Genomic DNA, 13,035 nt, shown 5'->3' with positions numbered 1-13,035 from the left:
TGGACTTTAACCTGGTGTTGTTAAAACTCTTACTGTCTCGATCCTGCCCAGTGCAGTTTCTGCCAATGCAGGAACTAGTGAGCTACTGGCCAGATTGGTGGGCAGCTCTCTAAGGTGGGAAATTCTATAAGGTGGGACTTCCTCCCGAGTGAGGGGCAGAAGTCCAGTCTACAAACGATTAACTCTCAGTAGGAGTGTGAAATGACTGTGGGGCAGACAGTGTCAGCGGGGATGTGTTCCCCACTCACTCTTTGGATGCCGGGACAGGAAACCCTGCCATCCTAAATATCCTGGCCTATGTAAATGCAAGTTTTCCTTATAATTTCTTCTTTCCCTTTAAGCTCTTTCTGATATTTAGCTCCAACTTGTGCTGCAATTCACTCCCCAATTAAAAAGGTCACCAGGTACTCTAAAAAGTTTTCCACAAAGCTCAGTATCCAAATATTCTTGCTGTCTCTTCCCTTTTAATTACAGATACCAAGCAGATACGCTATCTTCATTAGATATAGAGGCTAAAAAAAGTTTGCATTTAAAACTATAACAAAAAAGAGATATTCAGAAGTTTGCATTTTCTAATTTGTTCCAACATGCACGGGTCAATCCTGTATAGCATTAATGTTAAGTATTGTATCACCTGGCAATTTATTGAAGAGCTTCAGGAAATGTTGCAAATTGAGATATTATCCTCAATTTTGATTCAAAAGCAAAACACTACAAATGCTGGAAGCCTGAAATAAAAACAGAAAATACTGGATAAATTCATTAGGTCTAGCAACATTCTTTTTGCAGGAGAGAGAGAAACAGTTTGGAGTCCATATGACTCTTCAGCTCTGCAGAGGAGTCATACAAACTTCAAATGTTAACTCTGTTTCTCCTCCCACAGATGCTGCCAGAGCTGCTGAATTTATTCAGCATTTTCTGTTTTTATCCTTGATTTTGAGTTGATTCCAATTCCATTCACAGCATTTTGAAAATTAATTCATAGAAACATAGAAAATAGGTGCAGAAGTAGGCCATTCAGCCCTTCGAGCCTGCACCACTATTCAGTATGATCATGGTTGATCATGCACTTTCAGTATCCCACTCCCGCTTTCTGCCCCGTTATCCCTTTAGCCACAAGGGCCACATCCAGCTCCCTCTTGAACATATCTAATGAACTGGCCCCAACAGCTTTCTGTGGTAGAGAATTCTACAGGTTCACAACTTTGAGTGAAGAAGTTCTTCCTCATCTCAGTCCTGAATGGTTTACCCCTTATTCTTAGACTGTGACCCCTAGTTGTGGACTTCCCCAACAATCGGGAACATTCTTCCCACATCTAGCCTGTCCAATCCCATCAGGATTTTATATGTTTCATGAGATCCCCTCTCATTCTTCTAAATTCCCGTGAGTACAAGCCCAGTCAATCCAGTCTCTCTTTATATATATATATATATGTCCTGCCATTCTAAGAATCAGTCTGGTGAACCTTCGCTGGAGTCCCTCAGTAGCAAGAATGTCCTTCCTCAGACTAGGAGACCAAAACTGAACACAGTGCTCAAGGTGTGGCCTCACCAAGGCCCTGTATAACTGCAGCAAGACATTCTTACTCCTGTACTCCAATCCTCTCTCTATGAAGGCCAGCATGCCAATAGCGTTCCTCACCGTCTGCTGAACCTGTATGCTAACCTTCAGCGATTGTTCCACCATGACACCCAGGTCACGTTGCACTTCCCCTTTTCCGAAACTGCCACCATTCAGATAATAATCTTGCTTCCTGATTTTGCCACCAAAGTGGATAACCTCACATTTATCCACATTATATTTTATTTGCCAAGTATTTGCCCACTCAGCCACCTGTCCACATCACCCTGCAGCCTCTTAGCATCCTCCTCACAGCACAAACTGCCACCCAGCTTAGTGTCATTTGCAAATTTGGAGATATTGCATTCAATTCCTTCGTCCAAATCATTCATGTATATTGTGATGAGCTAGGGTCCCAGCACTGAACCCTGCAGTACCCCATCAATCACTGCCCGTCATTCTGAAAAGGACCTGTTTATTCCCACTCTCTGCTGCCTGTCTGCCGACCAGTTCTCTATTCATGTCAATACATTACCCCCAATACCATGAGCTTAATTTTGCTCGTTTGTCTCATGTGGGATCTTGTCAAAAGCCTTTTGAAAGTCCAGATACACAACATTCACTGGTTCACCCTTGTCACATCCTCAAAAAATTCCAGAAGATCTGTCAAGCACAATTTCCCTTTAGTGAATCCATGCTGACTTGGACCGATCCTGTCTCTACTTTCCAAATGCTCAGTTGTTACATCCTTAATAACTGACTCCGGCATTTTCCCCACCACTGATGTCAGGCTAACCGGTCCATAATTCAATTCCCGGTTTCTCTCTCCCTCCTTTTTTAAGAAGTGGGGTTACATTAGCTACCCTCCAATCCACTGGGACTCTTCCTGGATCTATAGGATACTGGAAAATGATCACCAATGAGTCCACTATTTCTGAGGGCCACTTACTTGTGTACTCTGGGATGCAGAGCATCAGACACTGGGGACATATCAGGTTTCCCCAATACAATTCATGGGATGTGGGTGTTGCTGGCTAGACCAGTATTTTTCCCCATTCCCAATTGCCCTTGAGAAGGTGGTGGTGAGCTGCCCACTTGAACTGCTGCAGTCCCTGAGGTGTAGGTATGCCCAAAGTGCAGTTAGGAGGGATTTCCTAGGCAGTGCCAGAGGTAGGTCCTTTGGGAAGCCCCATGGGAGAGGTTCCCCTTGTGTGTGTTGGGGAGGGCTGATGTCTGAGAGGGGGGAATAGTGCTCCCGAGCCAATAGTGGTGGCGGTGGAGGGTGCCCTGATGTTGGCTTTGTGTGCATGTGTGTGGAGGTGGAGGGTTATAACCGCTATATGGCGTTGGGGGCTGGAGACCGCGATGCTTGCTTCTCAGCAGGGGGTTCCTAACTTTTACTGGGGGGGTTCAGTTTCAGTGCTGATTGGGGCAGCCTTTAAAGATAACACCCCAATCTCTGAGGAGACGACCTTGCCCCATCAGACTGATGGCATAAACTGCACCCACTTATGTTTTTTTCTCTGAAGAAACCCAAGATCTGGAGTAAAACCTCAGCAGTGCTACTGGAAAGCTACATGCCGGTTTTCAGTGCCTGACACTTTGAAATAAAATATGGTAAAATTCCACCTGGTAAATCTTAAAGGGAGTTGCAATCCCTTTAAGAAAGGTTGTGTGCAGAGGCTATCTCTTGTGGTTGTATGGCTGCGCTGGAATCCACCTGTTTGATAGATGATCTGATTAGGTTCAATACTGAAGAGTGCACCTTAATGAGGCCAATGGCAAGTTAGACAAGGAGAAGGATTTGGTGGCACACACACTACAATTAAAGTTCAAGACTAAAATTTGTTTTCTTTTCATACTCTTTCCATGGAGGAGAATATGAAATAGTGAAAGGATGTGCAGACTGATGAGCTCCAATTTGGTGGAAAGCAGAGAGGTCTGTTCACTATATTAATTGATGTTAAGCCTATGATTCAAATAGCTGTGGGTCTGCAGACCTTTTGTGTTCATTACTTTCTGGACATCAGATTGTTTCAATACATTTTTCACTTTGGGATAATGTGACTGATCTCAAATGAGGGATCTGCTGGGATGGAGGTACTGTGCTTGTACCATTCACTCATAGCTCACTCACAGTTATCTTTGGTTTAGTTGGTCTTTTTGGGTCTAACGTGGTCTCCAAGGGATAATGATCATTGCGATTTTGGATTGAAGTTCTATTATGGATATTGATGAGTGTTTGGACCCTTCGTATTTAACAACCAAGTCTGAAGAAGGGAAATCCTTGGCATTGCAGATTCCAAAGCAACTTATTACAATTAGCAGGGAATACATCGTTTCAAATGTCCTTTTGGTAGAGCCAGTAATAACTAATCATACAGATATATCAGGTAGTGCAAAATGTGCAAATTGTTTATGATAGGAACTTATAGCACAATGGTCTCTCAATACTTGTTTCATTGATACACAGAAGATTTCAAAGGTTAAATTAAAATTCATAGAATCATACAGTGCAGAGGAAGCCATTTGGCCCATTGAGTCTGCATCTACACTCATAATACCTGACCTCCCACCTAATCCCATTTACCAGCACTTGGCCCATAGCCTTGAATGTTATGTGCTCATCCAGGTACTTTTTAAAGGATGTGAGGTGAGGCAACCCACCTCCACCACCCTCCCAGACAGGGCATTCCAAACTGTCACCACCCTCTGAATAAAAAAGCTTTTCCTCACATTCCCCTGAGCCCTCACCTTGAACCTATGTGCCCTCATGACTGACTCTTCAACTAAGGGGAACAGTTGCTCCTTATCCACCCAGTCCATGCCCCTCAATCTTGTACATCTTGATCAGGTCGCCCATCAGTCTTCTCAGCTCCAACGAAAACAACTTAAGCCTATCCAACCTCTCTTCAAAACTTAAATGTTCCATCCCTGGCAGCATCCTGGTGAATATCCTCTGCACCCCCTCCAATCACATCGTTCCTCTAATGTGGCGACCAGAACTGCACACAGTACTCTAGCTGTGGCCTCACCAAAGTTATATAGAACTCCAACATGACCTCCCTGCTTTTGTAGTCTATGCCTCGATTCGTTAAAGGCAAGTGTCCCATATGTCTTTTTCACCACCCTACTAACATGCCCTTCATTTTATTTTGGTGGCTTTAGTTCAAGTGTGCGTAGCAATGAAGGACGCTTAGGGATCTAAAGACATTCTGCCGTTCTGCGGTCCAAAGTGCATGGGCTTTCTTTTCTGTGGTACTATCCAGACCAATGGATGCACCTTCTGTGGGTGGGTGGGGGAGGGGTGACCTGCCGGCCTGGGCAGTGTCCACTTGAAAAGCCTAACTGAAAAGGAGACGTTGTTGTTTTTGGTAATTCTTTGTCCTCTGGCAACATTCCTTGAGAATAACTCTTGACCTTTGATTTTTTTTGTTTCTCTGTGTGCGCGTGCATGATAGAATTGGGGACGCTTGGCTGAAAAGAGGACAATTCCTTTGCCACCAACGAGAATACCTAAGAAAGAACTCACCTTGGCCTATACAAGTAGTAAAGATAGTGAAGAGAGCGAGAAAGCAAATGCTGACCGTCCTTGTGTGGCAAAACAGGAAGAGGAGATACAGGCTAGCACAATGAAAAGAAGGTAACAGTTTACTAAGTGTTTCACTTATGTTGGAAGATAGATTAATGAGATTATTGTGTATGGTGTGCCAAATATGATGCATTGTCATCTGTAAAATTAGGAAACCATGGTTTTCACTATTGTCAGTAAGATGTCTCACAACACCAGGTTAAAGTCCAACAGGTTTATTTGGTAGCAAAATCCACTAGATTTTGGAGCACTGCTCCTTCGTCAGGTAAGTGGGAGTTCTGTTCACAAACAGGGCATATAAAGACACAAACTCAATTTACAAAATAATGGTTGGAATGCGAGTCTTTACAGGTAATCAAGTCTTAAAGGTACAGACAATGTGAGTGGAGACAGCGTTAATCACAGGTTAAAGAGATGTGTATTGTCTCCAGACAGGACAGTTAGGACATTTTCACTATTGTATCAGGGCAGTGGGATTGGCGTTTTAAAAAAATATCCATTATACTGCCAATTTTGTCACAATGAATCCGGGGGCTCGTGATTCCAGGTGGACCTATTGGACTTTGACCCTCGTGTTGTGAGGCTTCTTACTGTGCCCACCTCAGTCCAACGCCAGCATCTCCACATCATCGTCTTAGTGCAGCAGCCATGCTGCACTATGATAAAGATCCAATTTGTTGAGTCGGTATAACTTGTTCGGTAATAAAATGCCCCAGAAGAGGTGGCACTGTGGCACAATGGGTTGGCACTGCTGCCTCGCAGCGCCAGGGACCCATGTTCAGTTCCGACCTCGGGTGGCTGTCTGCGTGGAGTTTGCACGTTCTCCCGTGTTGACGGGGTTTCCTCTGGGTGCTCCGATTTCCTCCCGCTGTCCAGGGGTGTGCGGGTTGGGTTGATTGACCATGCTAAATTGCCCATTAGCGTCGGGGGACTGGTTTCAAGTTTAAAGTTTATTTATTACTGTCACAAGTAGGTTTACATTAACACTGTAATGAAGTTACTGTGAAGATCCCCTAGTTGTCACACCCCGGCGCCTGTTCGGGTACACTGAGGGAGAATTTGACATGGCCAAGGCACCTGGCCGGCGCATCTTTCGGGCTGTGGGGGGGAGGCCGAAGCACCCGGAGGGGACACACGCGGACTCCGCACAGACAAGACCCAGGCCAGGAGTCGGGCCCGGTCCCTGGCGCTGTGAGACTGTGAATGTTGGCCACTGTGACACTGTGCTACCCTGACTAGCAGGGTAAATATGCAGGTTTACGGGGGATAGCGACTGGGTGGGATCTCCAAAGATGTGCGAGTTCGGTTGATTGGCCATGCTAAATTGCCCTTCGTGTCAGGGGACTGGGGCGGCACGGTAGCACAGTGGTTAGCACTGCTGCTTCACAGCTCCAGGGACCTGGGTTCGATTCCCGGCTTGGGTCACTGTCTGTGTGGAGTTTGCATATTCTCCTCGTGTCTGCGTGGGTTTCCTCTGGGTGCTCCGGTTTCCTCCCACAGTCCAAAGATGTGCGGGTTAGGTTGATTGGCCATGATAAAATTGCCCCTTAGTTTCCTGAGATGTGTAGGTTAGAGGGATTAGTGGATAAAATATGTAGGGATATGGGGGTAGGGCCTGGGTGGGATTGTGTCAGTGCAGACTCGTTGGGCCGAATGGCCTCTTTCTGCACTGTATGATTCTATCTATCTATGACTGGCTGGGGTAAATACATAGGGTGATGGGGATAGGGTTTAGGTGGGGTTGTGGTCGGTGTGGACTCGATAGGCAGATTAGCCTCCTTCTGCACTGTATGATTCTATGATTCCACATACAGCTGGAGGGGCAGTTATTGGTTGATTATTTGAGTTCATGCACACATATAAATGAACACTTGCTGACAAGAGTAGAGTGGAGTCAAGAGCAATATAGCTGCAATGTTTCACCTTGTGAATAAATCTATTCCAAATAAAGGCCAGTTCTGGTTTCTTCTTTCAACAACTGGCTGTCAAGAGTACATAACAAGGTCATCGACTTCTACCAGTTACAACTGTCCTTACAAGATGCTAATGCAGAACTCAGAGCACCAGTCTTTTCTTGCCAACACTATCTGGAGTGGGGTTTAGTCTAAGAGGCACAAATGCCAACACTAAGACAAAAGTTTACTTCACTAATTGAGATGATTTCCACATATTGTAGACAATTGAATGTGGTTGTGTTTTGGGTCCCTTCCTTCTCTTGTGCTCCCCTGCCTTTGAAACATTTACTGCACTTGACGTTGTGCTCCACATTTTGCAGACCATGGATGTAAACAATTTGCTCAAATCAATGAATAATTCTTCATTGTACATGGAAAGGGTTCAGGCTAATGCAGCCCTTCAGTTTGCCTCCCCCACTCAATTCCCTTTTCCATTGAGAAACTGCTTGTTTACTGAGCATCTCATTTGAGATTTAGAAAGTAGTAGATGTAAAGAAACAATATTTTTTTCATCCAATGAAAAATGAATAGAGGCAAGGTTAAGAAAAGGGGGGGGGGGGGTCGTGGAATTCTCTAGTCATACACCACACTGTTTAACTTTGTAACAGTTCAGGTTTCTTTAACATTACATCCTTTTAATTCACATTTGCTCCAAATTCACAACATTTCAACATTTGATCTGGTTATGTAACACTGCAATGCAAACAGAGCCTCAACAGATGTAGTGGAAAAACATAACTCCTCATCCCGTATTTAGGTCTGCTCTTCAACAGTTTATTCAATTTCTGCCTGTGTAATCTGTAGGAAGAATCACAGATGGAAATCAAAAGCTGAAGGAGCAGGACTTTCCTTTCACTTCACCACCGCCACTCCATTGATCATTTAAATACTGCAGCTGGCAGTATGGTTGTTTGAAGCCTGATCTAACCTTACAAGAAAGGAAGGGTTTGTTACTGTTTATAATTTGATTCAATTGAATTGCCACCTGAACTCTTAAAAGGGCATTTTCTGCCAGCCTTTTGACTTGAATAAATCTATCCGACTTCTACAGGAGACACAGTCACGCTGTGGAATTCAAAAGCAGTATTCTGCCACACAACATGAGATTAAGTATATCCAACATTTGAAAATATAACAGCTTTTGCATGTTGCGTCTAGATAATATCTTTACTGTACAGAATTTGAACTTTATAGATTCATAGGGCATTTACTGCAATGAATCAAAATTCTCATTAAAAAGAAAAGCACAACCAAACAGTAATGAATGAACTAATATGTAACTACACATTTGTATGAGGCTTCCTATTACTTCTACCATGCACAAAATGACCCTTATGTCTCAGCATGTTTATCTACTGAGAAGCTGAGCTATACAGAGTAGAAAGGTCCCACAATCAATTGCGAGTTACCTGATCTCAAAGAGGATAGCAGTACATGTGTTGACAACTGGCCTCAAGTGTCCCCGGGTTAGAGAACAGGAAAGGAAGAAAGACAGCTAGCTGCCCATTCCTACCACAATAGAATCATAAAATCTTAGTGTTAAAGGAGGCCATTCAGCCCATCATACTTCTGCCAGTTTCTTGGAAGAGGTATTCAATTAGTCCTATTACATTGCTCTTTTCTAATAGCCCTCAAATTTTCATCCTTTCAAGTACTTATCAAATTTCCTTTTGAAAGTTACTATTGAATATGCTTCCAATATCCTTTCATGCAGTGTACTCTAAATCATAACTTGATACATAAAGCATTTCTCCTATCCCCTCTGCTTTTTTTGCCAATTGCCTTCAATCTGTGTTGTCTGTTTATTAACATTCCTGCCAATAAAAACAGGTTCACCAGACTTAACAGTGGTTAGCACTGATGTGCCAGGGTTCCGGGTTCAATTCCAGCCTCGGGTGTCTGTCTGTGCGAAGTTTGCACATTCTCCCAGTGTCTGCGCGAGTTTCCTCTGGGTGATTCAGTTTCCTCCCACAATCCAATGATGTGCAGGTTAGGTCAACTGGCCACAATAAATCGTCTTTCAGTGTCAGGGGGATTAGCAGGGTAAATACATAGGATTGGGGTAGGGCCTGGGTTGGATAGTTGTCAGTGCAGGCTCGATGGGCTGAATGGCCTCTTTCTGCATTGTAGGATTTACGATTTGATGATATATTAGCTAAAGCAGTAAATAAATGTGATACAACTTGTAAAATTACAGCAGTGGCAAATTACGAAAATCAGCTTGTTCAAATTTTGTTGGTCTTGAGTGGCAGATGCAGTTTAAGTTAGATTGTGTAAAGGGGTCAATTTTGTGAAAGTACCTGCATTATTGACTCACTTGAAGTGTACTGAAGGCAGAGCAGGAGACATATTCAGACTATTAATGAGAGATTATTCACACCATTGGTCCAGTGATCAAGGTAGCAAATAAAATGTTAGGCTCCACCGTGGATAAAGATATAAATCAAGAGGGGATTTTAAAATTGTGCGAGAGTGGGCAAGACTATGTTTAGAGCATTATGTCCAATTTAGTTTCCAACTTTGTTAGTATAATTCCCTAGCCATGGATCTGCCACTTTGTTGTCCTCTCTTTCTATTCAGCACTGTACGCAAAAGCCCTCTAGTATCTCCTTCAAGTTCTCTTCATTTTGAGCATAGACATTTAATTTTGGGCAATGAGGCAAAGTTTAAAGCCAACCCTTAACCTGTTCGCATCCAATGTCCACAAACATTCACTTCCAGCAAAAGTCACTGCACTACAAGCAGAAATACAAATCATTTCTCTTTCTTAGCCTTGAGACACTGATGCCAATTATAATGTGGAGATGCCGGCGTTGAACTGGGGTAAGCACAGTAAGAAGTCTCACAACACCAGGTTAAAGTCCAACAGGTTTATTTGGTAGCAAATACCATAAGCTTTCGGAGCGTGCTGCTCCTTCGTCTGACGAAGGAGCAGCACGCTCCGAAAGCTTATGGTATTTGCTACCAAATAAACCTATTGGACTTTAACCTGGTGTTGTGAGACTTCTTACTGTGCCAATTATAATGCCATCAGTGCAATCACAGTTGAGATTCACCAACACCGGCCAGGGGTTTGAACCCCAGACGCTCCTGGCCAGATGAGTAACACACCATGGGCAATTATCCCCCCAAAAAAACAAAGTGCCCAACAGGTAGGAAAACAGGAGGTTTACCCACCTATTTTTTGGGCATACTTAGTTGAACGAATCCCTGGAACTGTGCTCCAGAGTGGGCCACTGCGCACATGCTGATGTGTCAGTGGGAAGATTGACACACATACACTGCCCCCCCCTCCCCCAACCACCAGCCTTCTCCACCCTCGCCTGATCGTTGGCCTACCTGACCCCATCCCTGGCTTCCCAACAACCCCCCGCCCTTACCCCCAAAATCACCAGAATACCATCCCGGGTTCGCTAATCATATGGAAATGTGGATTTTCATATTGTAATCAGCCTCACACTGATTTGCGGTGAGAGACTGATTACTTCAAAAAAATGGGCCTGCGAGACTTGTGATCGGCCGGACGCGAGTCCCTCTACAAGCCACCCGCTGATGTCCAGCAGAGCAGCAGGCCAAGAGAATCTCCCTCTCCCCGCATATATTCAACCACCATCAGGGACATCCATCACCATCCTGTTTTGTTTCCACATGCTAAATAGCCAAAGGTTTCGGCAAAATATTTGGTCCTGAATCTATGCTGGGTATTGCACACAATGAGATACATTATTTGTTCCCAGTTGTTCATGCTTACCTGATGGTGATGACTTCCTCCCGATTAGCCTGGATGTGCCAACTACAGTTCACTCTAGTTTGATAATGGAAGGGCCAACCTGGACTTGTAATTATCCCACTTGGAGCCCTGAGCTGTTCTGGTGCATCGCCACAAGCTAAGAGAAGGACAAGTTGGACAATTATAATTAATGCAGCTAATACTACAGCGCAACTTTGTCTAATAGAAACATCACTGCATTAATAACATGGAATTCAGTTATTTTTTAAGTTTGAAAGCGACATACTCCATTCACAAGCAAAAGTTAAACTTAAAACTAAGGTTTGAGGGGGAGAACTGACAATGATTAATTGGGTAAATAAAATAAATAGGTATGGTGGTAAATGAACAGTGGGCAACATTTAAAGAAGCAATTCAAAATGTTCAACAAAAATACATTCCATTGAAAAACAGAAATTCAACAAGACCATCTGCGGCTCATGGAGGAAGTTAAGGATAATTATTAGATCAAAAAAGGTTGCAAAGACTGAGAATTTGAAATGTTTAAGGAAGCAGTGTAGGGCCACCAAAAAGTTAATAAAAAGGGAAAATAGAATATAAGAGCAAACCAGCCAGGAATACAAAAACTGAGTTTTTACAAGTATATAAAAAGGAAGAAAGTAGCTGAAATAGATGGTAGTCCCTGAGAAACAAAGATGGGAGAAATTATTATGGGGAACGAGGAAATCACAGAGACAGTGAACAAATATTGTATGTCTATCTTTGCAGTGCAAGATGCAAGTTTCATAACAGAAACAGAGGGTATCTTAGTTGCTACAAATTAATATCAGCAGAGATAAAGGACTAGAGCAACCAGAGGGGCTAAAATTCGATCAATTTCAAGACCTGATTGCCTATGTATATCCTTGAATTCTTAAATGAGATAGCTACAGATGTTCTGGCAAAGACTTTCCAAAATTTCCTAGAGTCTGAAGCAATCCCAGCAGATTAGAAATGAGAAAATGTGACATTGTTATTCAAAAAAGGAGAGAGAAAACAGGGAACGACAAGCCAAACCAAACATAGTTGCCAAGAAAGTGCAGAAAACTCTTATTAAGGACGTCTTAATGATGCACTTAGAAAATCAAAGCATGATGAGACAAAGTCAACATTTTTTTTAAATGAAAGAGAAATCCTATTTGAGAAGTTATGTGTTTTTTGAGGATGTAACAACAGGCTGGACAAAGGGGACGAGTCGACGTATTTCTACTCAATAAGAATGCACAGAAGTTAAAGGGCTCATGGAGTTTGGGGTGATGTTTTAAGATATTATATACAGAGGATTAAACAAAGAGTAGGCATAAATGGAGCAGTCTCAAGTTGGCAGGCTGTGCTGCAAAGATCAGTGCTGGGGCCTCAGATATTTGCAATGATTTCGACAGACTAGCAGTAATGCGTCTAGATCTGGTAAGATACAAAGCTAGGTGAAAATGTAAGCTGTGGGGAGGACACAGAGGCTACAAAGAGATATAGATAGGTTAGGTGAGTGGGCTACAAGATGGCAGATCAAATATAATATGGTCATTCATTATGGTCGTAAGAATAGTAAAGCAGAACATTCAAGGAAAGGTGCAAAACTTGTAAACGTCCACGTTCAAAGAAACTTGGATTTACTCATACAAGGAATGCAGAAGGTTAGCATGCACATGCAGCATGCAATAAGGAAGGCAAATGACATGTTGGCCTGTATTGCAAGGGGACCTGCTTACAAGAGTAAAGAAGTCTTGCTGCAATTGTACAGGGCTATGATGAGACCACACATGGAGTACACTGTGTAGTTTTGATCTCTATATTTAAGGAAGGATACACTTGCATCGGAGCAGCACAAAGTTTCCTAAATTGTTTCCTGTGATGTGACGGTTGTTCTATGCTGAAAAACTGAGCAAATTGGAGGTTAGAAGAACTGAGGCTTGGTGGGGTACATACTGGGAGGTTGTTTCCATTGACCGGGGAATGCACAGTCTCAGAATAAGGGGCCAATCATTTAGGACAGGGTGGAGGAGAAATTTCTTCACTCAAAGCATAATGAATCTTTGGAATTTTCTACCAGAGAAGGTTGTGGATTCTCCATTGTTGACTATATATTTTTTCTTTACCCTTTAATGGGATGTGGATGTTACTGGCAAGGCCAGCATTTGTTGCCCACCCCTAATTGTCC

General features: G+C 43.2%; 1 protein-coding gene across 1 annotated transcript in view; it reads right to left on the bottom strand.

Annotated features, from left to right (window-relative positions):
* lrp12 (low density lipoprotein receptor-related protein 12) overlaps nt 1–13,035 on the bottom strand; it is a 70,637-nt gene that overhangs the window by 38,652 nt on the left and 18,950 nt on the right. Inside the window, exon 3 of the mRNA XM_078216664.1 lies at nt 10,860–10,995. Coding sequence (XP_078072790.1) covers nt 10,860–10,995 — 136 coding nt within the window. The remainder of the gene's footprint in view (nt 1–10,859; nt 10,996–13,035) is intronic.

Source organism: Mustelus asterias, chromosome 7 (assembly GCF_964213995.1).
Source record: "Mustelus asterias chromosome 7, sMusAst1.hap1.1, whole genome shotgun sequence".
Classification (NCBI taxonomy): domain Eukaryota; kingdom Metazoa; phylum Chordata; class Chondrichthyes; order Carcharhiniformes; family Triakidae; genus Mustelus; species Mustelus asterias.
This window is presented reverse-complemented; position numbering and strand designations above follow the sequence as displayed.